This window comes from Colletotrichum paranaense, assembly GCF_030867605.1.
Source record: "Colletotrichum paranaense strain IMI 384185 chromosome Unknown Scaffold_1.1, whole genome shotgun sequence".
Classification (NCBI taxonomy): domain Eukaryota; kingdom Fungi; phylum Ascomycota; class Sordariomycetes; order Glomerellales; family Glomerellaceae; genus Colletotrichum; species Colletotrichum paranaense.
Genome location: NW_026848959.1, coordinates 1,651,945 through 1,674,774, shown reverse-complemented (window position 1 = coordinate 1,674,774; position 22,830 = coordinate 1,651,945). Strand labels below are relative to the sequence as shown.

General features: G+C 51.2%; 10 protein-coding genes across 10 annotated transcripts, besides 1 other annotated feature; 8 read left to right on the top strand and 2 right to left on the bottom strand.

Annotated features, from left to right (window-relative positions):
• Nucleotides 1-350: 350 nt before the first annotated feature.
• CPAR01_00593 (beta-lactamase) lies at nt 351-2,157 on the bottom strand (the record flags this gene model as incomplete). Its single annotated transcript, XM_060484883.1, has 3 exons — nt 351-1,417; nt 1,473-1,592; nt 1,647-2,157. 3 exons carry the CDS (start codon nt 2,155-2,157, stop codon nt 351-353), a joined length of 1,698 nt encoding a protein of 565 aa, XP_060355740.1.
• Nucleotides 2,158-2,584: 427 nt separating this feature from the next.
• CPAR01_00592 (uncharacterized protein) lies at nt 2,585-2,833 on the top strand (the record flags this gene model as incomplete). The annotated part of the gene is made up of 1 exon (XM_060484882.1): nt 2,585-2,833. One exon carries the CDS (start codon nt 2,585-2,587, stop codon nt 2,831-2,833), a length of 249 nt encoding a protein of 82 aa, XP_060355739.1.
• A 1,370-nt stretch (nt 2,834-4,203) lies between these two features.
• On the top strand, nt 4,204-6,257 carry CPAR01_00591 (C6 zinc finger protein; the record flags this gene model as incomplete). The annotated part of the gene is made up of 2 exons (XM_060484881.1): nt 4,204-4,309; nt 4,507-6,257. 2 exons carry the CDS (start codon nt 4,204-4,206, stop codon nt 6,255-6,257), a joined length of 1,857 nt encoding a protein of 618 aa, XP_060355738.1.
• A 633-nt stretch (nt 6,258-6,890) lies between these two features.
• Nucleotides 6,891-7,527, bottom strand: CPAR01_00590 (uncharacterized protein; the record flags this gene model as incomplete). Its single annotated transcript, XM_060484880.1, has 3 exons — nt 6,891-6,961; nt 7,018-7,148; nt 7,247-7,527. 3 exons carry the CDS (start codon nt 7,525-7,527, stop codon nt 6,891-6,893), a joined length of 483 nt encoding a protein of 160 aa, XP_060355737.1.
• A 1,513-nt stretch (nt 7,528-9,040) lies between these two features.
• Nucleotides 9,041-10,697, top strand: CPAR01_00589 (uncharacterized protein; the record flags this gene model as incomplete). The annotated part of the gene is made up of 2 exons (XM_060484879.1): nt 9,041-9,637; nt 9,690-10,697. The coding sequence occupies 2 exons, from the start codon at nt 9,041-9,043 to the stop codon at nt 10,695-10,697; spliced, it is 1,605 nt and encodes a 534-aa protein (XP_060355736.1).
• A 982-nt stretch (nt 10,698-11,679) lies between these two features.
• Nucleotides 11,680-11,751: a sequence feature (Short protein (CPAR01_00588, KAK1546621.1) was converted to a misc_feature.).
• Nucleotides 11,752-11,915: 164 nt separating this feature from the next.
• CPAR01_00587 lies at nt 11,916-13,422 on the top strand (the record flags this gene model as incomplete). Its single annotated transcript, XM_060484878.1, has 3 exons — nt 11,916-11,982; nt 12,035-12,133; nt 12,203-13,422. The coding sequence occupies 3 exons, from the start codon at nt 11,916-11,918 to the stop codon at nt 13,420-13,422; spliced, it is 1,386 nt and encodes a 461-aa protein (XP_060355735.1).
• Nucleotides 13,423-14,038: 616 nt separating this feature from the next.
• On the top strand, nt 14,039-14,788 carry CPAR01_00586 (uncharacterized protein; the record flags this gene model as incomplete). Its single annotated transcript, XM_060484877.1, has 1 exon — nt 14,039-14,788. One exon carries the CDS (start codon nt 14,039-14,041, stop codon nt 14,786-14,788), a length of 750 nt encoding a protein of 249 aa, XP_060355734.1.
• A 1,709-nt stretch (nt 14,789-16,497) lies between these two features.
• On the top strand, nt 16,498-18,437 carry CPAR01_00585 (maltose permease; the record flags this gene model as incomplete). Its single annotated transcript, XM_060484876.1, has 4 exons — nt 16,498-16,660; nt 16,729-17,557; nt 17,615-17,911; nt 18,119-18,437. The coding sequence occupies 4 exons, from the start codon at nt 16,498-16,500 to the stop codon at nt 18,435-18,437; spliced, it is 1,608 nt and encodes a 535-aa protein (XP_060355733.1).
• A 616-nt stretch (nt 18,438-19,053) lies between these two features.
• On the top strand, nt 19,054-19,830 carry CPAR01_00584 (uncharacterized protein; the record flags this gene model as incomplete). The annotated part of the gene is made up of 1 exon (XM_060484875.1): nt 19,054-19,830. One exon carries the CDS (start codon nt 19,054-19,056, stop codon nt 19,828-19,830), a length of 777 nt encoding a protein of 258 aa, XP_060355732.1.
• Nucleotides 19,831-20,733: 903 nt separating this feature from the next.
• Nucleotides 20,734-22,724, top strand: CPAR01_00583 (uncharacterized protein; the record flags this gene model as incomplete). Its single annotated transcript, XM_060484874.1, has 2 exons — nt 20,734-21,320; nt 21,392-22,724. The coding sequence occupies 2 exons, from the start codon at nt 20,734-20,736 to the stop codon at nt 22,722-22,724; spliced, it is 1,920 nt and encodes a 639-aa protein (XP_060355731.1).
• Nucleotides 22,725-22,830: the final 106 nt, after the last annotated feature.

The window sequence follows — 22,830 nt, the reverse complement described above, 5'->3', positions numbered from 1 at the left end:
TGTGAGCGCTCGCGGCGGTGTTTGCGGTATTTCTCTTCAATGTGTTTTTAACTCTTCTGGCATGTTGCCAGGCGTTTTCGTTTTCGTTGGTTTTGTTAGTGTATACCAGGTCAAGGGTCAAGGGCTTTAGCAGTACATTCTGGACTTTGCAGACGGCCTCTTTTGTTTCTCGAGGTATCATGGCATGGCGTCGTGGTAGACAGAAAATCAATCAATGGGTAATTTCAAAGGGAATGCATCTAAGTGGTGTCTAAGGTATGTATGTCCAGGTAAAACTAATCAAACGCTGGTTACGGCAATGCATTCTCGTCTTTGAGATGACGCTCTTAACTCATTGGTGACCTCTTGGCCTAAGCCTTTTTCAGGGTGACGCCGAACGGTCGCGGCGAAATGCTCTCGGCCGACCCATCCTCGGCAATGGTGATGGTGAAGTCGTCCAAAGCGAGGTAGTTGTAGGTCTTGCGATCGATCAAGCCCCATGTCTGACAGTCGCCGTCGGGGTATACAAGTTTGTCACCAACGTCCGGCTCGTCGTGGTTCTTGTACACGGCACGCCATGACCATTGATCGCCCTCTCTGATGTTGGTGGGGTAGACCCTGCCGCTGACGTTGAAAGCCTGAATCTTGGAGCCGACGCCGTAGCTGGGGATGTGAGAGAGCACGTCGAAGCCGCGTACGGTGTAGTTTGTCAGAGACAAGCCTGGGCCGTCGTCGATGGATAGTATTAGCGTCGAGCTTGATTTCTCGTCGATGTACTCTCCCGCAAAGACTGCGGCCGCATGCTCCTTGTTCGCTTTCTCTAGGGCCGGGATGAGGGCTTGGATGACGGGGGAGATGACTTGAGAGGGGAACTGGAAGGTGCCTGCGGCTTCGGCACCGGCGGTGAGGATGGAGATGACGAGGTCGTAGTCGGGTATGAGGAGGAGGACATTGGTGTATAGGCCGAGGTCGCCGGACTTGGTGTAGATGCTGATGGGGATGCCTGAGTCGAGAAGATTGGAAGTGGTCCAGATCTCCCAGGGTGCGCCGATGGAATAGCCGCGGGAGGACGTGAAGGCGCGTGGCTTCAACCAGGAACCTGTGTCGATGCCGACCTTGTCGGAGAGAATCGCGGTTCCGAAGGTAAGCATGTCGCGGGTGTTTGTGTAGATGCCGCCGGCAGCAGCATATGCGCCGAGGTCGCCGCCCCAGGTGGGTTCCTGGAAGGGAATGAAGCTTGAGTCCTTTGCCGGTGTGGCGATGGAAGTCTTTGTCAGGCCGAGAGGCTTGAGGATGGTGTCGGTGAGGATGGTTTCATAGGTTTGGTTGGACGCCGCTTCGACTGCGAGGGCGAGGAGGGTGATGCCGATGTTGGAGTAGACGGGGGTGGTGTGTGGGCGGAAGACGAGGGGTTTCTCGTTGAGGCCGTGGAGAAGGTCTGTATGCTGTCAGAGGTCCGCCATGGGATTGTATAGATGGGAAATATGGCTTACCTTTTCTTGAGCAGGGCTTGGTGCCGAGGAGACCGGAGCAAGTCGGCTTGGTGTCGTTGGACACAGGGGGAAGACCCATTGATGCCCAGGCGCCGGGGAAGACGGCGAGGTCAGTGGCGACTTGACACTTTTAGTATTGTAAAGTTGAGGAAGATTGACGAGGAGTAAACCTACTGTCGCCGCCCAGCCCGGAGACATGAGAAGCCAAGTCTTCAATAGTGATATTGTCCCACGGGATGAAGTTGAGCTGGCCTTCATTCTTCACGGCATCGGTCTTGAGTTGCGGCAGGTACTTGGTTACGGGATCGGTCCCCTTGATTTGAGAGTTTTTCAGAGCGGTGAGGGTTGTGAAGACCTTGGTAATGCTTCCTCCACGGTATACGGTGTCGATATCGACCTTTGCAACACTGCGGTTATCTGCGACGGGAGGTGTGTAGTGCCAATCGAAGAGGGGCGCATCTTCGTGTATGGACTTGACACCAATGGAGATTGCAGTGAAGTTCAGAACGGAGGTGAAGTTGACGAGGCCTTCTTGGATTTGGAGGATGGTTTCCTGTACTATTGTCGAGTTGCTTGGTGTTTTGGAGGGGGGTAACGTCGGCCCTAATGGCGGGCAGGGATTGGCTTGGGAGGCAGTGATTAAAGAGATTGCCGCGAGGGCAAGGAGTAAGGTTTTGAGCACCATCTCGAGAGATGCTCAATCACGGATGGTGAGTGGGAAACGATACACTAGTAAGATTTGTGAACTTGAGTTGTCTCGTTGAGAGGAAGCCCTTCTCGAAGTCGTCGCCCATCCAGACTCAATTATATCGTTTTTACAAGACTGAGATTCCCAATACGTTTGTACGAATGTTTCTCCCTGCGACGCCCTGCGAGTCTCTAGGCAGAAGCTATTCCTGGGTCTTAGACTATGATGAAGACCAAGCCACGACGATGCGCGACATAAAGCTACAGCAAGCAACGTTGAGCCCTCAAAAGCTCGGGACAGAGCCTTTCAAAGTCCGGCATCGCCAATCACGGCTCGTCTGACAGACGATCAACAGCCATAGCGTCCGGTTGGATGAGCAGGATAGACGCTATACTAGCGGGGAGGAGGTGGCAGCTTATATGGCATGGTTTTGGTCAAATTAAGGTTAATTCCAGGGACATTGGCCTTTGTTGCCTGTGCTCAGCCATCAACCTATGGCCTTCCAATCGATGACCCCTGTGACAAGTGTACCTATGTGGGAGAGAGGAAGAACTGGGATGACGGGGGAATTGGGACGCGGCAACAAGGCCGTAGGCCCGTAGGGCGACGTGAAGACCGGGAATGGATTGAAAAGAGACCCGTTCATCTGGGTCTAGCGTACCGTCTGGGCTGAAGAATGGGTGCGGCGTCAAGGCAGCAACAGAGCCACTGAGCCAGTGAGACGGTAGGCTGGTCGGTATTTGCCGGTGACTGTATGATGTAATGACAGGGGTTGAGGCTCTTTTTGTACGGTACATTATCTAGAATCACGGATATCTTGGTTGGCGTGGATAGCAGAGGATGGGTACACATGTAAAAGAAGAAACAGGGCCGTAGGCAACGGGATCAACGGGCGCCCCCGTATCCGCACCGCTGAACCGCTGAACCGAGTGGGATCCTGCGGGGGCCGGCTCGGGGCCCCACTACAGCTCAGCGATTGGTCCGCTCGGGACGGTAGTCCGAGATCTGTGACGAATCAGAGACGCGTAGACCCGTTACTTGGCCCCGTTAAAGTGGGTGATGTGCCGTTATGGCCCGTGAGCCTTGGTTCTCCCACCAGAAGAAGGTGCGCCCTGTGTGGCCTGCTGAGCTGCTCCTTCCCCTGCACGAATACGGCGCATTACAACCTGGAAGGTGCAGTCTGCAGTCTGGTTTTCTGGGCTGAGCCGCTTCCTTCCACTTGTTCCACAACCCGAGTCGCCCAAATGCAGTGCAATCAGACAACCACACACACACACACAACTTCACCTCTTCTGGCGCATCTCACCACGATGGGACATGGGCCTGCAGCTGGGGCAGTGACAGGGCTGACATCTGAAAGGCCACTAGCCAAACTATCCTTGGATTACCTCCTACGGATACAGACTACGTTACCTTTCCCAGTGCCCGACCTACCTTGACCACCTCACCTTGTCGACCCTCGATTTGTATCCGCTATTATCCCCATGTCGCGACCGTCACCATAACTCCAGGCAGAGACATTCTCTGAGCTCTCGTTCGACAACTCCTGGGAATCCAACGGAATTGTCTCTACAAATTGAGAAGCTTGGCTCAACAGAGCACCGTCTCCGCTCCGTATCTATCTCACCTGCTACCTTGTTACACCTCGGCTTGGGCGGGAATCTCGCTTCCATCACCTCAAATCGCCAGGGAGTGGATTTTTCACGGTTAAGGGTTTCGCTCCTCACTGATTGCTGTAGACCTAGCTTGTTGCAAGGGGGTCACCGTCATCAATTGATTCCAAAGACTGCTCCGTGCAGAACGATATACAAAGGTCGCAGGTTTCACTACAATACACTAAATGGCACCTTGGCCGTGATTGCTAGACTCGGACTTAACACCTCGGATCCATAGAGACAGAACACCACAGACCAACAACAGAACAACGACACCAAAGTCCCAACGCCGCTCCATCAGGAACCAGCCGTGCCAGCCCAGAGTCCAGGAACATACAGTACTGTCCACTCTACCTCTGTCCCTGCGGACCTACGGGAGCTCGGCATCATGAGCACGCCAGACGACCCGCAAATCAAAGACCCAGCAACCACGCCGCCGGCGTCATTGCAGGTCCCCTCAGGCCGGAAGGGCACCAAGAAAGTTCGGACTGGATGTGTGACCTGCAAGTTGAGTCCGAGCCTCCCTATCAATCCCATCACTACATCTGCCATCCCATCTCCAGCCTATGTTCATCTTACACTCATCTAACTTCTCTCCACCTTTCTTGCTAACCCCTCGTCCAAACACCTAGGATTCGAAAAGTCAAATGCGACGAGACGAAACCCGCATGCCTTCGCTGCACCAAGACAGGCCGGAAATGTGACGGCTATTTACCCTCGTCGAAGCCGGGGAGCAGCAATGATGGCAGTCCCGGTTCCGACGATAGCATTTCTCGCTTGAGCCCAGCAGTCTCAGCCTTTGCCGACTGGGCCGGCGGCTCTAGAGAGCAGCGTGCGTTTGACTTCTATCGCAACTTTTCCGCCCCATCTATATTTAGCGACGGAGTCGCCTCGACTCTGTGGAAGAAATTGGTACCGCACTTTTGTCACGCCGAGCCCGCCATTCGCCATGCCGTCCTCGCTATCAGCAGCCTCCATGAATCACTCGCACTACCCTCAACTTCGGATCCAATTACTGAAGAAGCAAATAGCCCTCGTATGCTTACCAACACTTTTGCAGCGGAGCAATATGGCAAGGCCTTGAAGTGCCTTCAGGAGTGGAAACCGACAGCATCATCGCCGGCCACCGTCCCGCTCTTGGCATGCTTGCTGTTCATATGCATCGAATTTATGCTTGGCGACGAGGGCGCATCCCAAGTACATATCAACCAAGGCCGCACCATTCTGTCGCAACTTGAGCCCTCTGCCGATGTGGATGTGATTAAGAAGCATTTCGTGCCCATCTATAGTCGACTTGGCCTCGCATCCTTCCTCTTTGGGAGCTTCCCCGCCGCCATACCCGCCACCCTTAAATCGAGTACGGCAACGAGTCTATACTTTGCATCTGTCGACGAGGCCGAAGTGTCATTATACGAACTCATCGATGACGGCTTGAGGTTCACGGCGCAGGCTAAGAGAGCCGTGTATTCCTGCCAGCCAGACGATCCGACCTTGCTGGACCTGGCCCATGAACAAGACGACTTTCTCGCACGGTTGTCACGATGGCACATTGCATTTGTCGTGGTCTCAGCCACCGGTATTGACGACAACCTGAGCAAACGAAAGTTGTGCATGGTTTATTACCACGCAGCCAAGATTGCGATCAGTACGGCCATGGACCCCAAGGAGATTGCTTTCGATACGCACACCACAGCCTTTGCGTCCATTGTCAGCAGTTCGGCAGAATTTGTACAAGCCACACGCAAGACGGTTCGTGACCCGTCGGAAGCCGCCAAGTCGATGCCCAAGTTTGTTTTCGACACCGAGGTAATCCCGCCGCTTTACTACGTGAGCATCAAATGTCGACACCCGATGCTGCGGCGAGCGGCCGTGAATCTCCTCAAGCAAGACGCTGTGACGAATCGGAGGGAGAACCTATGGGATGCCCAGATGCTGGCTGAGATCGGCAAGCGCTGCATAAATATCGAAGAAGAGGCGGCGCGTTACCGCGAGGAGGCGTTTGACATCACAGCTGGTTGGGATACGGCATCTTGGGAGGGTTCCGATGGCGTGCCGGCCGGCCTCTTCCCGGCGGAGATGGAATCCGGGATGGAGTGTGACTACCCCGTTCCTCGATTCCAATACCCGCAGATCCCCAAAGCAACAAACTCGCAACAAAATGAGGAGTATGAGAGAACGCGGATTCTTGTCAATGATCTGATGCTGGATAGCCACCTGACGCCCGGGTCTGCGTCTACGGGATCAACGCCATCATCCGGGAGCATTGGTAATTTTGGCGCCTACCAGCTCGAGCCGCCCTTTGGCCTTCCGGAGCATGCGAGGATCAAGAACGCTCTAATTGACAATGAGCAAAGGCGAGGTAGCTGGGTGACCATATTTATGGATCCTGGAGAGGCTGGGGCGGCGAACTGGAAGGTTACCAAAGAATTCATATCAAGGTGAAGCTTAACCTTACTTGCTTTGATGAGCGACTTCAATAGCCCGGTGAATAGTTGTTCAATCTGTCTTTTTTGAATTGAGCAGCATTTCGAGGATAGCGTGCAAATGATCGAGAGCTTAGTAAACACGCCGTCGAGTAGATCAACGGCAATAAAGATAATGATTGACTGCGTATTGAAAGGGTGGGCAACACAATTGCCGAGTGTCGACAGAACTTGAACCTTGGCTCCATGCCTCTGTTCGCCTTTAGCTATGCCTGGACACGGTGCAGTACTTGTAACTTCTTCCATAGGAATGAGGGTCGGCTCCCTCTTGATATGCCCCGATGCACGATTGATATTTCGTTGGTGGCCATTGATCTATTCGCTGAGACGGTTATCCAAGCCGCCTACAGATCCTTTGATGCTTCTTGAAGTAAACCAATGTCAAATCGGCCTCTTCCTCTTGGCAGACGAGATGCCGATGCCTAAATATGAATTTGCGCTGGTGCCGTACGCAACCATGACAAAGAATCTTAAGCTCCAGTCAACCGTGGACCGTTGTGGAGGTCTTTCCCCCAAAACGCGTCGCCGCCCCTTGTCCCATGAGATCCGAACAATTTCCATACATCCAGAAGCTCGCCGATCTGGTCTAGAGTTACACATACCACTCGCCGTTCATGTCGTAACAGCTAAGAGCGCCGTCCCGACTGACCCAGATCCCTTGAGCTGCAACCCCAGTCAGCAAGGCAATGATTGAAATAATCATGCAATTGAATACCCACAGAGATTGATGGACGGCGACTTGTATCCCTCTAGCCAAAATATACGTGGCTTGCACTCCTCGCACCTCAGGCCGACATATGAATCTGCAGACTTCTGGAAGACGCCGCATTCATTGCACCTGAAACCGCCTCTATGAAAAGTACTGTTGTCAGCCAAAGTACATCAACTACAACATGGCCATCTACAACTTTCCTTTGGAAAGCATTCTGACCTTAAAGAGAATCATACCTCGGTGTCCACTCCAGGTTGCCGTCCCAGTTGGCGATGCACTTCTTGAGATCGAGCTTGGTGTAAACGTAGTTGCCTTTCTTGTTTTTACATTGAGCAACGAGGTAGAGCGGGTCTTTTTCTTCCTTCTCTAGGAAACTGAAGTTGGTGCATATGTTTTCCATGCAATCAGACTCAAGGGGGCATTTTCGGTCCAAGGTGGCAGCACGAGTTGCTAGAGCGGTAAGGTGGGTTGCGAAAAGGTGGATGGAAAGGAGGGCGGCGAGGATGGATGACTTCATGATGGCAGATTTTGCGACGAGTTTACTCGGCTTAGGTACTAATAAATTGGAGTTGAAAGACTGAAGGTGGTGGAAAGATTTCTTGGGAGAAGACGTTCTCGAACCCTTTATGAATCTCATGGCGATGCATGTCGAGCACACTGAATTGAAGTCAAGAGGCTTCATGACCACGTCGTTGCACCAAAGCACGAGGGATATCGCGAGTACAACCCTGGGCTCGGATAAGTTTGTTGATATTGATGTTTGGTTACAAACTGTGTTCTTGCAGTACTACTTCTCTGAAAGGAGGTCTGTTCTCTGGGGGAAGCTTTGCCCGCTTTGAACTACCCCTACATGCGCCCAAAGGGAAACCGATATCCCTATGGAGGTAGGAACTTGTCCCACGCGTAACCATATCTAATTATTGCAGACTCGATTTCGTGGTTTCCGCACTGGCTGTACCATTATCTCATGTGAGACAGAATGTTTTCAGCTTGACGTCGAATGATTTGCACTTCGTATTACTCTCACTTTCTATCTCTTTGCGACATGTACTGGCATGTTTGACACCACAAACATGGGATTTCCCTCGCAAACAGCAGGTACTAAATCATATGCGTTGGATTTGATTGCAAGATAATGTATCTGCCCCTTAAGCTAATATATGGACACTCAAACTCAATTTGCGGTTCCGAAAGGGGATGTTGAGAATGGGTGCCATGACGAAAGTGCCCAACATCAAAAGAAACGCAACCATTGCACGCAGTCAATAATACTTCATCATCTCAGCCGAGTTTCCGCTTGTTTTTCTATCAATTTCCAAAGCATCAAGGGTATGCCCTCTTGGTTCGTACCTTGGTCTATTGGTCCCATGAAATGACGGCGACGTGCGGGCCTGAGTCACTCGGTCACCGGCATGGTGGAATGTGGCCCTTGATATCTCTTCCAGCGATATAGCTTCCAACGCCGGTCATATTATCATGACCAAGTATGATCGTCAAGTGCTTCATCAACAGATACAGCTGCAGTAGCTGCGCCACGTTTCCCCGCGGGTTGCGTGAAGACCTCCATGGGATGTGGGGTATCCCAATCGGGCAACTTAATGCGGCACATGGATCGCAGTCCAAAGTCTGACCAGCCAAGAGATTGTGCCTATAACATTACTCGATCGGGCCAAATGAGCGAGTATATGGTCACATTGCCCCTTGACTTCATATGATCGCGAAGGCATTCGCGCACCCAACTGCGAGATAGCTTCGTATAATAGTGGGTTCATTACGAGAATTGTCCAAGGCGCACTGCCGATTGCTGCAACACCGATGGAACATCGCCATTAATTATCTGACTGAACGTCGGAACTCATGCAAGACCTAGCCTAAGAGTTCGAAATATAAATTGAACGAGTCTTGACCGGAAGAGTGTCTATGTTCTCGATTCCTTCCCTGAGCAGTTTCACTTTTCGAATACAGCGCGCTCAAAGACTGGCACATCATTCTTCAACTTTGTAGTGCCTCCCTCAAGCTTTATGTTCGAAATGAGACTCATCATATCCATAATTCTTTCCTTGGCTTCAAAGGTTCTTGGGCAAGACCCTGGCTTGCCGGTTGCCAATCCCACCATATCCTACTGGCAACTTCCCCCTTTGGAGGGAGTCGCGGATCATCAGTCCGAACACCTACCGACGGATGTGGATGTTGTTGTTATAGGCTCGGGCATGTCGGGAACTAGCATCGCTTGGCATCTACTCAAGGAAAATAACAGCTCAACACCTCTAAGGGTAGCCATGATCGAAGCTCGGCAAGCTTGCTCTGGTGCTACAGGAAGAAATGGAGGTCATATCAGACCGTCTTCCTATGCCGAGTATGCTGGCGCCAAGACGGCAGTATCACAGTCAGAAGCCGCCAAGATTACCAGGCTGCGCTCCGCCCACGTGGACGCGCTGATATCAGCGGCCAACTCTCTTCCGGAAGAGGGTAGACTCGCTGCAGAAGCTCGTGTTGTGGACAGCATCGACGCCTTCTTCGATGAAGAGAGATGGAAGACAGCTGTCGAACAGGTCAAGACCCTCAAGGATGAAGTTCCAGATGTTGGAGCTGAATGGTCCATCTTTGAAGGTGAAGAAGCTCGCAATGTAAGTCATCATAGTCCACCAAGTTTGGTATAGAGGCTCACAGAATGGTTAGATTTCGCTTCTCACTGAGACCGTTGGGATTCTTACCGGGACCACCAAGATGGCTGGTGCAATTTGGCCATACCGCTTCATCACGAATGCGCTGAAATCACTTTTGAGCACCTACCCTAACTTCACTTTGGACACCAACACAGTTGCGTTGAACATTTCTGCCATCACCGAGTCGGCCAGTCCCTCAGACTATGAGGTTCACACTTCCAGAGGAAGCATCAGAACCAAACATGTCGTTTATGCGACCAACGCTTGGACACCACACTTCGTTCCCGGCTTACAAGGCGCCATTCGCGGAGGTCGCTTGCATATGAGTGCCCAGCTTGGAGGCAACGGCTTGCCCAAAGCCGGAGAGTGGCCATCGTATACCGGCAATGGAAGTTTGGCTGGAGGACGTGCCTGGTCGCTATATCGAAATGGCCTGGATTACATTGTCCAGATGCCTCGGAATGGAGAGTTCATGTTCGGCGCAGATGTTGACGGAGATGACGCCAATGTCGACACCTACGACGACAGCCGGGCTCCCCTTCACCTTTCTGCCTCATATCTTAACGGAGCTCTACCAAATCACTTCGGTTACGGCACTTGGGATTCTGAGAGAACTGATTTTCCACAATCTTTGGATCCCAGTGTCTGGAATGGTCGTACGAAGCGCGTCTGGGTTGGCATCGAAGGCAGCTCAGTGGACTCCAGACCATTTGTAGGCCGTATCCCTCAGTCCGCTACAGGCCGATCTGTAAAAGCTACTTCGACTGGGAGTGAGTGGGTGTCTGCGTCTTTTGACGGCGAAGGGATGTGCTTTGCTTGGCTCTGTGGTCGTGCACTCAGTCGAATGATAGCGAAGACCGGCTCTGGAGCGAATGCCAGCAACGGCAGTTCAACCATCCCAGAATGGTTTCCAGAGTCTTTCTTGGTTACCGAAGAGCGTTTGGAAAAGAAGAATGTTACCAAGAGACAAGTACGTCAGTGGACGCACCCACGCATGGCCAAGGTTTTGCACTGGGAGTAGAGTAGCCTTGACTTGGAATGGGGGTGCTGTGATTTATCAAACACAGTCTTGGATGTCTCTCTACACACCGAGTACTATTTTGAAGCTCAAGGATTTGTTTTATATATGTTTGGCGACGTTTGAGCGCCTCCTCAGACAGAAAGCTCTCTTCAGTTAGCTTGTTGACATAAGGTACTTGGCGGAATGTAGCACCCATCTATTGTGGGATTTTGATATTACCAAAATGTGAGTTATCCGGTACGACATCGTGAGGTGAGGACCCATTGAACAAACTCTGGCAACTCATGGATCTAACTGCATGGAATTGTCGAGCTAAATATCTCCTCGGCGTTAGAGTAAACAGAAACAACTTAATTGCGAAGCAAAGTACTCAGTTACTTAGCCTCATTCAGACCAGCTTGACATCCATTAATGAGAGAAAGAAACCATGTTATATCATCTCATTTGGCAGTCTAGCATTCATTGTAATCACCTAGGAGCTATCATTTGCATATAGACTTTGGCTCCATGTTTTCCATCGCATTAAATTTCTCGTTGCTGGCCAGGGTCTTATCACGACATCGGGTTTTCCGACAAGGGAGACATACGTTCTGCATTTTCCCCCACGATTCGCAGAACATGATACGTAATAAGGGACAGCGCTTGCTTGTCTAGGACTAATTCTCTCAAGGCCACACTCAAATTGGAAGATTCTCCGACGTGAGGTGAGGCACCTCGGCTGTTCTTCCAAACTATTACCAACATAGGTCGGAATCGTGCTGAGTCAGCCAAATTTGCTAGCACGCCATGGGTGCCAAGTTGAGATCATCGAAGCTATCTGCACAACCCTCGTCGCTTCTTATCTGCATACGTACGCTGCTACCATGTTATCTTCAGTTGACAGCGGAGGTCACCGGCAATCACCTCGGCTGCCACCCCCATCTACCAGAAGTCTGGAACCCTTTTGGTGCGACAATCGCGGAGATGAGAGCGATGCCTCCAATCAGGGTCCCAATTGCGTGCTCTGCTTGCAACGTCGCGCAGCACCCAGCCACGTGGGAGTGGTGTTTCTCATAAATTCTTCTCGGCAGTGATGTCAAGCTTCTAATTTCTTCACGACGGAGCTTCTTGTTTGGGCAAATCTTCTCTCTTGGATCATATCTCTGCCAGCGAGTCAGCATCTTAAGTTGCCATATTGAGGAGATCGTCACCGCTCGGAAAGACAGGCCTCCATCCAAGATGGCTGAAAAGGCAGACAGCGTTTCCGATACGGCGCAGCCAGTTGAGCAGTCGGAAAGGGTCGACGGTAAGACAGTTCGACACATCATCAATCTCATTCATAAACTGACGTCGTGCAGCGAAGTGGTATCGGACACCATTTTACAATGCCACGATTCTTGGCATGTGTAGTTTTGCAGCCCCCGGTCTTTGGGGTGCGATGAACTCTTTGGGTGCTGGTAAGTCTCATCTGAGGATTGAGGGTCCTTGTGCATCTATGGAAAATGAATCGTCTGACAATGTTATAGGTGGTGCTCAAGAGCCATACCTTGTCAATACCGGAAACGCACTTACCTTCTGCCTCATGATCATCTCATGCTGGCTCACAAGTTCTGTTGTCAAATATGTCGGGATCAAGGGTGCCTTAGTCATCGGCACAATCGGGTTTGCTCCATACAGCGCAGGACTGTACCTGAACAACCGTTACGGCGTCGAGTGGCTCGTTATCCTTGGCGCTGCTTTCTGCGGCGTATCAGCTGGTATTTTCTGGGGCTCGGAAGCTGCTATTGCCATTGCATATCCTGAGCCTCACAACAGAGGGCGCATGATTGCCTACTGGCTTACCTGGACTCGGGTTGGGCAAATCCTCGGCGGAGTCATCAACCTTGGCCTTAATGCGGACCGCAGTGGAGCTGGCAAGGTGTCGTACAAGGTTTACCTCATCTTCATCGCCTTACAAGCTTGCGGACCCTTCGTTGCCATGCTTTTGAACAAGCCAGAAAAGGTCCAGCGAGCCGATGGGAAGCCAGTCCAGCTGACCATTGCCGACAACCCATGGCAAGAGATCAAGGCTACGACCAAGACGTTCCTCACCCCCAAATTCCTGCTCCTCGTTTTGTGGATTGGCCAGGGCGTGTACTCTGAATCGATTTTCTTCACATATATCGCTCTGTGGTTCTCTGTCAGAGCTCGCGCCCTCGGATCACTTCTCTCCGGTATCGTTGCAGTCATCGCTGGTAACCTCCTTGGACTGTGGCTCGATCAGAACCAGATCGCTCTGAAGAAGAGAGCTCGCTGGGCTTTTGCAGTCATTATGACCCTCCAGGGTGCTTGGTGGCTATGGCTGACCATTAACGTCACCGAGTACCGTCGAACTCAGCCTACACTCGACTGGAGTGATCCAGGATTCGGCAGAGGCTTCGGTGTCTTCATCTTCTTGGTCGCTGGCTTCCAATTGAACTACAACTTTGCATTCTTCATAATTGGACAAATTTCCGAAACCCCTCAGGAGACGATCCGCCTGTCAGCACTTCTTCGGGGAACAGAGTCTGCCTGGCAAGCTGTCAGTTATGGACTCAACGCAATCCCAATTTTCGCCTTAGTCGGCGGGCCGTACATCAACTTTGGGCTATGGTTTATCTCGATTTACCCGGCTTGGCTGGTTGTCAGACATTTCGGCAATGATGGAAAGAAGACTGATGCAGAGACAGTCGCTCAGTCGGAGTCAGTCCATGAAATCAAAAGTTGAAGGGGATGCTAGGTACTGCTGATTGATGGGCAACAAGTCAGGTTGTAGCTGAACTTGAGGTGTAACTTGTCCACATCTTGATCAATACTCTGGCTTTTATCCACAAAGACGCAGTTCTGAACATAAAAATACAACATATTTTTTGAGTAAACATGCCCTCTCACTATTTGTTTTTCTTTGTTCTCTCATCGTAACCTCACATGCGTAAATGATAATGCGATGCTGTTGGAAATTTCATTGATCCGTACAACAGCAAAAGAGTTGGAGTATCACTCCACTCATAGTGACTATGCTGGATTTGATGTCTTTGTCCTTGCTTGTTTGGTGAAAGATTATGATCTTTCAAGCTAATATTCATGCTATTCTTCCACGAATTAGATTGATGTCATCATGCCCGTGGGCAGTCTTCGTGATCTCTTTTTATTCTCACATAACTTTAGATACATACAATTGAGGTCCACGTAGAAATCCTGCCTCAATCACTACTTTTCGACCTAAATCGACTATTCGACTCGTTAGTACGGAAAAGAAGGATAACAACGGCTTATTTGAACATTTTCAAAGGCCAAAGCAGGTCAGTAGTACAGCTCGAAGATCGAAAGGACCAGCAACAAAGATGGACGCATACACGCAATATACTGTGCCAAGTGCCTTTCTCCAATTGCCACGGGAGATACGCGACCATGTCTATGAGTTATCCGAGCTTGTGCCCTCGAGGTGTGAGCTAGATATTTGCGAGCCAGTTGGCAGTCTACCATGGGCTGCAGCATATCCAACATCTCCTCTCTTCGAAGTCTGTCTCCAAGTTCAAGCCGAGGTCCTCGAGTTGTTCCACAGCCAAAACCATTTCAGGTTCTGGCTTGGACGGAATAGGTGGTGTGGGAGCCAATACATGTTTGGCTCTTTCAACTCCACATTCACTGAAGCGCAATTCAAATCGTCACACCTCCCTTCTCTCAGGGGCATCAAGCAACTCTATCTGAACTTCTATAAAGGCACCGGACCAGGCCAAATAATTGCGTTGGAACTGGCTGCATCAGCCAGTCTGGTAGAGAAAATCAGAATCTGCCTCAACAGACATAGCCAGGATCCGGCTTCTGACCAGTTTCGGACTGCTCTTCTGAGATTCGTGAGAGACATCCAGGAGCAAGTCCCTTCAGTGCATACAATCAGGCTCGCTCACCCCATTGCCAAAGAACTTGCTCAGCGAATAGCTAAAGAGACTTCGTTGCAAATCGAGGCCATATGTGCGAGAGAGACTCATGACGAATGTGACCGCAAGCTTCCATTGTCACCAGAAACTTTTTGCGGCTCAACTAGGTCTCAGAAAGTCCAAGAAAGTGTTTCAGACAATACAGCATTCTAAAATATACAGGGATATATTTGGACTGTCAGGAAGTCGGTCGAGCGATGGCATCAATGGTTTATGTCAACAGGAGACTTGGTTTGAAGCTCGAAGCTTTCTTAGATTGAATAAGTGGAACTATTGTGTGCCTATATTCCCCGGGATGAATACAAGTCTACTTTGACGGTGAAGTAGGTGAGCCTGTCATTGCATGTCACAGCATTCAGTACTGTCATATATGCCACATACGCCATAATTGATGCAGAATGATTCTATTACTTTTGACCAGGCCGCGTTGATCACATATGTACCTTTGCCTGGCTCATCTGTGACCCCATCACGAACTAAACTTCCTTAATACAACCCCACGAGTAAGAGAAATGAGAAGCTGGAGACTGGTAGAGAGTCTTTTCATCGTTGCGCTCAGTCCACAAATGACACTATCACATGCCACTGGCGAAACGCAGAACACCATGATCATTGCGTGGTTGATAGGATTGGCGGGCTCTCTCCACCGGTTTTCCTTGATGAAAACCCCAAGCCGAGGGAGTAATCACTAATCAGGGGCGTTGTCTTCTGAGATAGGTCATTATATACCATGATAAGAGCGTGTTGAGACCTGGACTGTTTGCCTTGCATCCAGACAGGGGTCGCCTTCTGGCCAACGGGTTGGATGTAATAAGATTCGACCACGGATGTTCACATAGCAGTGCGCAATAATTCCAATGGCCACATCCTTTTGCAAAGTCCCATCATACGACTAGATGCATTCATACGAGCCGATGATAGCAGTGTACGCTGAGAAGCTAGAGGTCGCGACCTCAGGGTGGGTTGAGCAAACCAGGTTGAGTCAAATACCTCAATGCACATTGTCGACGGAAGACACTATTAGCATCCCTGCAGGCATTGGGAAGCCTAATTTTTGCTTTCCAGCTCGACTGTTCCTTTGAGTTTATCGACGAGGGTCCGAGACATGCGGAGGAATCCGGGGTAGATGTGGAGGTCGGAGACGGAAGCCGGAACCCGGGAGGGAAGCTTTTGCCAGAAAGGGTTACCTCTTTGTCTGGAAGGACAAGACCAGGAGGGCAAATATTACTTATTCTGGAGTCTTGCATTCAAACATCCCGTTTAGAACAGCTGGTAAACCAGGTCAAGGCAGGAAGTGACATGATCTCATGTAGAAAGTAGTCGATGTTGGTCGTTAAAGACAATGATTGTGAAGAGGGCGAGATCATGGAATGCATAGTGGTCCACCGACCAGTCTTGGTAGCCAATCTGGGCCTCTCGAAAGACCTGCGGTCACTCGATCTCTCAGACTCTTAGTCTCGGTCTTCAGTGTGACCTCCGCAAAAAGCGCTCCAGTCTCCAGCGCTACCCCGGAAATGCAGTCCCACCCCCGGTCACAAAAGTCTTCCGAGTCATGCCCTCCACGCCTCGGTCTTGCCAAAGGAGGCAGTCTTTAGCATCTTAAGGCTACCAAAAGATGTTGCATCCACGTGGAAAGTGCGGAGAACTGGGGAGGTCTCAAGCTCCCTCGACGAGTGTCCATGGGGAAGCTTGCATTGCATCCTTTATGTGCTTTTTCAATCCAGCATGCTTGGAGTATAAGATGCGTGAAGGTCCCACCCTCCGAGATGAGAACAATTCAAAGCAACCTCAACTCGCAGGGGGACATCATCACGCGTTCCGGAATCAACCCAGTCCTGTGCAACCTCGGACTGCCAACCACAATGGACGCCAAGAACGAGCCGACGGTTCAATGTGATGACAAGCAGAGAGCCGACCAGTTTGAAGATGCGAAGGTGGCCGCAACAACTGCGCTGCCAACATCGCAAGCCAACGAGAAGCTTACTTTCAGCGATCTGTGGGAGAACAAGCGCGTTCTGGGCTTCTGTCAGTTCATCTATCCCTATTGATCCCTGCAAAGAATGTTTCGCTAATACGATGTGTGCCGGTGACAGGCTTGATGATCTACCTTTTGCCCATTAACTTTGGTTACGAAGTCTCGACCATCGGAAAGCTCCTCGCTGTAACTCCTTTTGCTCAACGTTTCGGCCACGAAATCAACGGAAAATGGCAAGTTGCCGCTCGGGACCAGCAGATCCTCAATGCCGCGGGCACGATCGGAATCTTCGTCTCGGCATTCGCAACAGGCTTCATTAGCGATATCTTTGGCCGGAAGAAGACCATTGGCCTCGCTTGCTTGATTTGCTGCGGTGGCACGATTCTTCAATACTTTGCTTCAACTATCATGACGCTTTTCGGCGGCAAGGTCGTTGCAACTTTTGGATTCGGTCTAGGTCACTCCTTGGGGCCTGTCTTTGTTGCCGAGCTCGCACCCGTCAAGATGCGTGGTGTTTGCCTGGTTCTTGTCAACACAATGATCACTGTTGGCCAATGGCTCAACTCGGCGACAGTACTGGCAAGCGATCACTATCACAATGACCTTTCTTGGCGAATCCCTTTAATTACGCAACTCATTCCTCCCGGACTGCTCCTTTGCGGTTTGGTATTCTTGCCCGAGTCCCCCAGCTGGCTTCTCATCAAGGGTCGTCGTGAAGAAGCCGCCAAATCATACAAAAGATTCAACGGGCCCAGCTTCGACGTGGATGCCGCGTTGGCGATCGCCACTGTTGCCATTGCCAAAGAGCAAGAGGCCAAAAAGGAACAGGAGTCAGCTCGCTGGATTGACTGTTTGAAGGGAGTCAACGGCAGGCGCACAGCAATTATTGTGATGGTCTATCTCTCTCAGCAAGCCATTGGTGTGAACTTTGTTTCGGGCTACCTCACGTAAGGCAGCCACTTTTCTCTACAATTCCATGTCGAAGGTCACTAAACAGCTCGCAGATACTACTTTCGCTTGGCTGGAATTAACAATCCGCTTGCAATCGGCCAGGCAGCCTACGCAATTCAGTTCGTCGGCAACATGACTTCCTGGCCACTTGTGGATCGATATGGAAGACGTCCGTTGATCGTGGGCGGCGTATTCACCATGACAGCCCTTTTGCTTCTCATTGGCGGTATCAGCACCATCGGCAACCAAGCCTCACTCACCGCAACGGTCGCTTTCATGGTCATTTGGGGATACTTATATCAGGCAACTTTGGGTGCGGTTGCGTACTCTGTCGGAGGAGAAACTGCCAGGTATGTTTACGATAAACTCTCAGCTTAAGTTCTTAGACTTTGGATTGGATTCTGCATCGCTGCAAGCCATCAGTCCAGACTTCAGTTCAAGTGGTCTTGGTAGTATTAGCACGTGGTGTTGCTCAGGAACATAGGCCTGTGGGCCTTCAACCCTGACTCGTGGATAAGAAGAACAGGGGCATGCCTTGCTGACGAAATGACAAACAGTGTGCAATTGCGACAAAAAACTTACAGCATCAATATCATGTGCTCGACCGCGGCGTCCTGCTTAGTATTGCAGGTGATGCCCTACCTGCTAAATACAGACCAGGCCAACCTGGGCGGTAAGATTTGCTTCATCTTCTTCGGCCTATCGTTGCCCATGTGCGCATGGCTTTACCTGTACTTCCCCGAGATGAAGGGTCGCAACTACGCCGAGATTCAAGAAATGTTTAGCAATCGCGTGCCGGCCCGCAAGTTCAAGTCTTATGTTTGTGAGGTCAGCGCTGGGGGCCAAGAGGAGAAGAAGCTTCAAGACGAAGCATGAAGGGGCGAGCGGTGGATACCGAGAATGTAATCTCTACGGCTACCATAGGCTACAGCAGTGAAAGACAGACCACCTTATCCTGACCTTGCAAAGGGTGTGAAGCGTTCGCGAAAAATCTGGAAGCCATAGGGCTACCGTTAAGAAGCTTAAATGAGGCACACAAACCGTTAATGAGCACACGATGCTCCGTGCAGCCATTGGGTGGCCTGGTCCCCTTGGACTCGCCTTTGCGCATTTCGGTTGGCTCACTGTCGAAACCCGGCCGAAATGACATGGGACTAATGCAGAGGCGATGATTAGCGACGTTTAGGATAAAGCAAAATAACGCAGTGGGCCGGGATCATAATCGGAGATTAGAGTGATCCTGACCGGGACTCCTGCTTGTCAGAGTTCTTTGCTCGAGTCCATGACAATGTTGACATTGTAATCGTTCAGTCTTCCAGGCCGCGTCCACAATTTTCTTTTAAAATCCCCGCTCTCCACGGTCTTCTCCAGATCAGCGTTCTTTTTGGGGGCAGAAACGTCTGGCACAGCCTCAGTTCACAGTTGTTGGTCTGTCGATCGCGAACACTTCGCCGTTACACTCATTTACAACTACACTCATTTCCCAGCAACCATGTTCTCTCAGCGCCTCTTGTGGCTTGGTGCCACTCTTCTGGCCTCGTGCTCCCAGCTTGCCAGCGCCGAGTTGCCCGCCGACGCCATCGAGCTCGATCTTGTCTTCCCTCGTGGCGATGGCAAATATGCCGAGACCACCAACGGCTACCCTGTCCTCCTCAACGTCCAGAACCCCGACGTCGCGTACAAGTACGGCTACAACTTTGTCTGGGATATCTACTCGAGAAATAAGAACTCGTACATGCGCACCGCCGCCCACGGCATTTTGGGCGCTTCCATCGGAAACGACAGCACCTTTGGCAACGGCCCGCACCTCGAGGTTGGCAAGACCGGTCACCTCGCTGCAGGCGACTACACATTCGCCTGGGTCTTTGGCATGGGCGCCCAATGCGAGTTCACCGAGCAACCCGACTACAGCGAGTTCAACCTGAATCCGCGCATCGCCAACGGTAGCTTTGACTTCACCGTCGAGACCAGCGGTAAGGAGCCGACTTTCACCACTTGCCCGAGCGCTATTGGCAGCATGAGCTACGTTTCCACGACGACATACAACTCCGAGGCCACCAGCGTCTGTGCCGTCACCGCTTCCGTCACCCACGATTCGCAACCCTGCTCCGCTACCGTCAGCAACGACCAAGCTACTAGCGTTTACAGCGAGCTTGGATATGCTCGCGCAACAGGATCTTCCGGAGCCGCATCGCTCAACTCGAACTTGCCCTCGTCTCATTTCGCTCTCATTGCCGGTGTATTCGCAGCGGTTGTAATTCTGGTATAAGCGCGGTAAACGACCTCCGTCGCAGATGCAATTCACAGAGAGACGCGCCAATGATGTTACGAAGAGCGGCAGCTGAAAGCGATGGGCATTACGACCTGCCCGATTAGCAGCCCTATGAACACTTCAATTCTTCGCTCTGCGAGGATGGGGGGCTGAGTAGCCACAGCGCATGCAGGCTGTATCAACAGTACCTTATCAAAGTTTGCTGTGCCGTTCACGTCTGCCTTGGACTGGCCCATCGTGCAGGCGGCACAGTCCTGGTTCCCATCCACGTTGCTACCCCTCGCGGTACAGCACAGCAACCAAAAATAAGCCATAGATCTGCAAAAGGCGCAGTCAGAGATGGATCTGGCCCTCCGGGAGAGGCTTCGGGTGGTCAGGCTTGATGCGGGCAAGGGACTTAAGTGACAAGATACCGCTCCTCGAGAGAGACATTTCCTCAACCACCAACATCTTCGTGCAAGGGTTGAACGGGCTGGTTCAGCCCCCAAAGGCCCAGATCGCTTCCTTGCTCGGTGTCACATCCTCCACCATCAATGTCAGCCAATAATGGAGCATGTCGGCTCACGTTAGCATTCAAAAACCTTGAAAAATACAACGGCATTCGTCCCACTCTTCCCAAAGTTCCCATGTAATGTATGTGATCTGCGGCATCGCAGTTGGTCCGCACATGTGCATGTAAGCACTGCAGGCTTCCAACTCAAGTAGCAGTCACGCTACAATGCCCAGGCTTCAAAAATCTGTCAAGCTTTCTCGGCGTGTTTCCAAGTACTTGAGGCTCCCCGGTCCCAAGCCACCATGCAACTTTCCGTATGTTTGCTTTTGTGCCCGTATTCCTTTATCTTCATGCACTGAGCCTTTCTGACAGCTGCGACCTCGATCGGGACCCGGCAAACAGCAAACATGTCGCACAGACAACACTCGCACAATGTGAGCACAAGCTCGGCTGACACGATTTATGTCGAGCAACCGACAAGCCCCTTCATCCCTGGATCTGACAAGAGACAAAGTCTGGGATCGTACAAGGCGTACCAATCAACGTTTGTTTCTGTCGATGACGTCTCTCCCAGCGAGCCTGCTTTGAGCAGCAACGGAGAATCTAGACGCTCTGTTCCCTCACGCTGGAGCAGAATCTCCGAGAAATCACACATCAAGTCCGAAACGTTCTCGCCATCTGGCTCTTGGACTTTTGAGATTGTCAGTCTTTGTGTGACCATCCTTGCCTCAGCCGCCATCATTGGTGTTCTCGCAGCATACGACGGGAAGCCGCTAGTGTCATGGCACTTTCAAATCACTATCAACGCCGTTATTGCCCTGTTGGCTACCATTGCAACTGCGACTATGGCCCTCGTCCTTTCTAGTGGCATCTCTCAATTGAAATGGATTCATTTCAAGACTCGCCGCGAGCCGTTGTCGGATATGGAGGTGTTCGATGATGCCAGTCGAGGAACCTGGGGAGCTCTCATGATGCTCATTAAGCTTAGAGGAGGGTAAGTAGGATATGATTGTCAATGGCTTCGACCCACGTAAACACATTCAGCTGACCTGAAGTCCCGTATAGTCTTCTTGGTTCTTTTGGCGCGTTCGTTGCCATCTTGACCCTAGCATTCAGCCCCTTTGCCCAACAAATTGCCACGTTCCACGCACGCACGACCAACACTACAAAGGGAGCCATCAACCTCCGAGCAGAGGAATACTTGATCGCTCTGAGCAGTCAGACTGCATCTGAAGGCTTCATTCCGATTCTTCCTTTCAAGGCGGCCGTGTACAATGGTCTCTTTGCTGAGAACGGTAAGCCCTGGCTGAGCCTCCCTGTCAACTGCCAGACAGGTAACTGTACTTGGGAGCCTTTCGAGACTCTCGGTGTCTGCAACACCTGCGTTGACATGTCTGAGTTCATGACGCGATCATGTGAGGACGGATCGATCCCTGAAGGCGACATGACAGAGTGCGGCTGGTCAGTCCCAGTAGGTGCTCGCCTTAAGACACACGCCGACGTGTTCAGCATGACACCAATCTTCCCTCAAGGTCTTGGAGATTTGTCTTACTCGACCATCATGAAGCTTGTATTTATGGGCACTGAAAGACAAGGGGGTGTCGCTGGTGCCCTTGCACCCTGGGCTCGCCAGTGCACCCTTCAAGCATGTGTACAAACTCTGGACTCCGAAATCGTCAACGGCGAGCTGAAAGAGACCATTATCCATACCAGCACCAACGATTCCTTCGCCACAGCAACTCAAGACACCCTTGAGCCCATTTACATCTCGGGCCAGAGTGGCAATGAGTCCTATCCGATTGACATGAAAGTCATGATGGGCGTACGTTCGTGGTTCTCGGACCTGTTCCGGAATGGGTCGGCCTCGCGTAATGAAGAGGTCATCAACAAGACTATTACGACTCCAGACAATGTTATAGTCAATCTCACCGTCGGTATTTCCAGCGGCGAGACATTCTTTGATACCGACATTGTCCAGGCCTTTTACTGGAACTACTACGAGTATCCAACAGGGATTGATATGCTCATGAACGATCTTGCAACCAGTGTCACCGTCAGTTTCAGGAGCTTTAATGGCACCGATGTCATTGGCATAGCGCACACTGTTGAGAGCTACGTCCATGTCGAGTGGAGCTTTCTAGCGGTTCCGCTCCTCACTGTCTTGTTGACTACTCTTTTCTTGATCGCGGCGATCTACCAGACGTACCGCCAAAAGGCTAGTCTATGGAAGAGCAGTGTACTTGCAACCTTGGTTCACGGTCTAGATGGAAATGCCAGGGAAAGACTCGAGGACCTTGGTGGCTTAAAAGACCAGCAAAAAGAGGCTAAGTCTGTGAGAGTGCAGCTGGATGACGGTGACGGTGGACTATTGAGGCTATCCAAGTACGATGATATCTGAGTTCCCATCTGAGGTTAATTCTGGGCGATCAAGTTGTGACGGACCTTGGTACTTGGGGGATTTGTGATCGCCAAGTTTGGTGTATTCACTTATACGCTCTTTACTA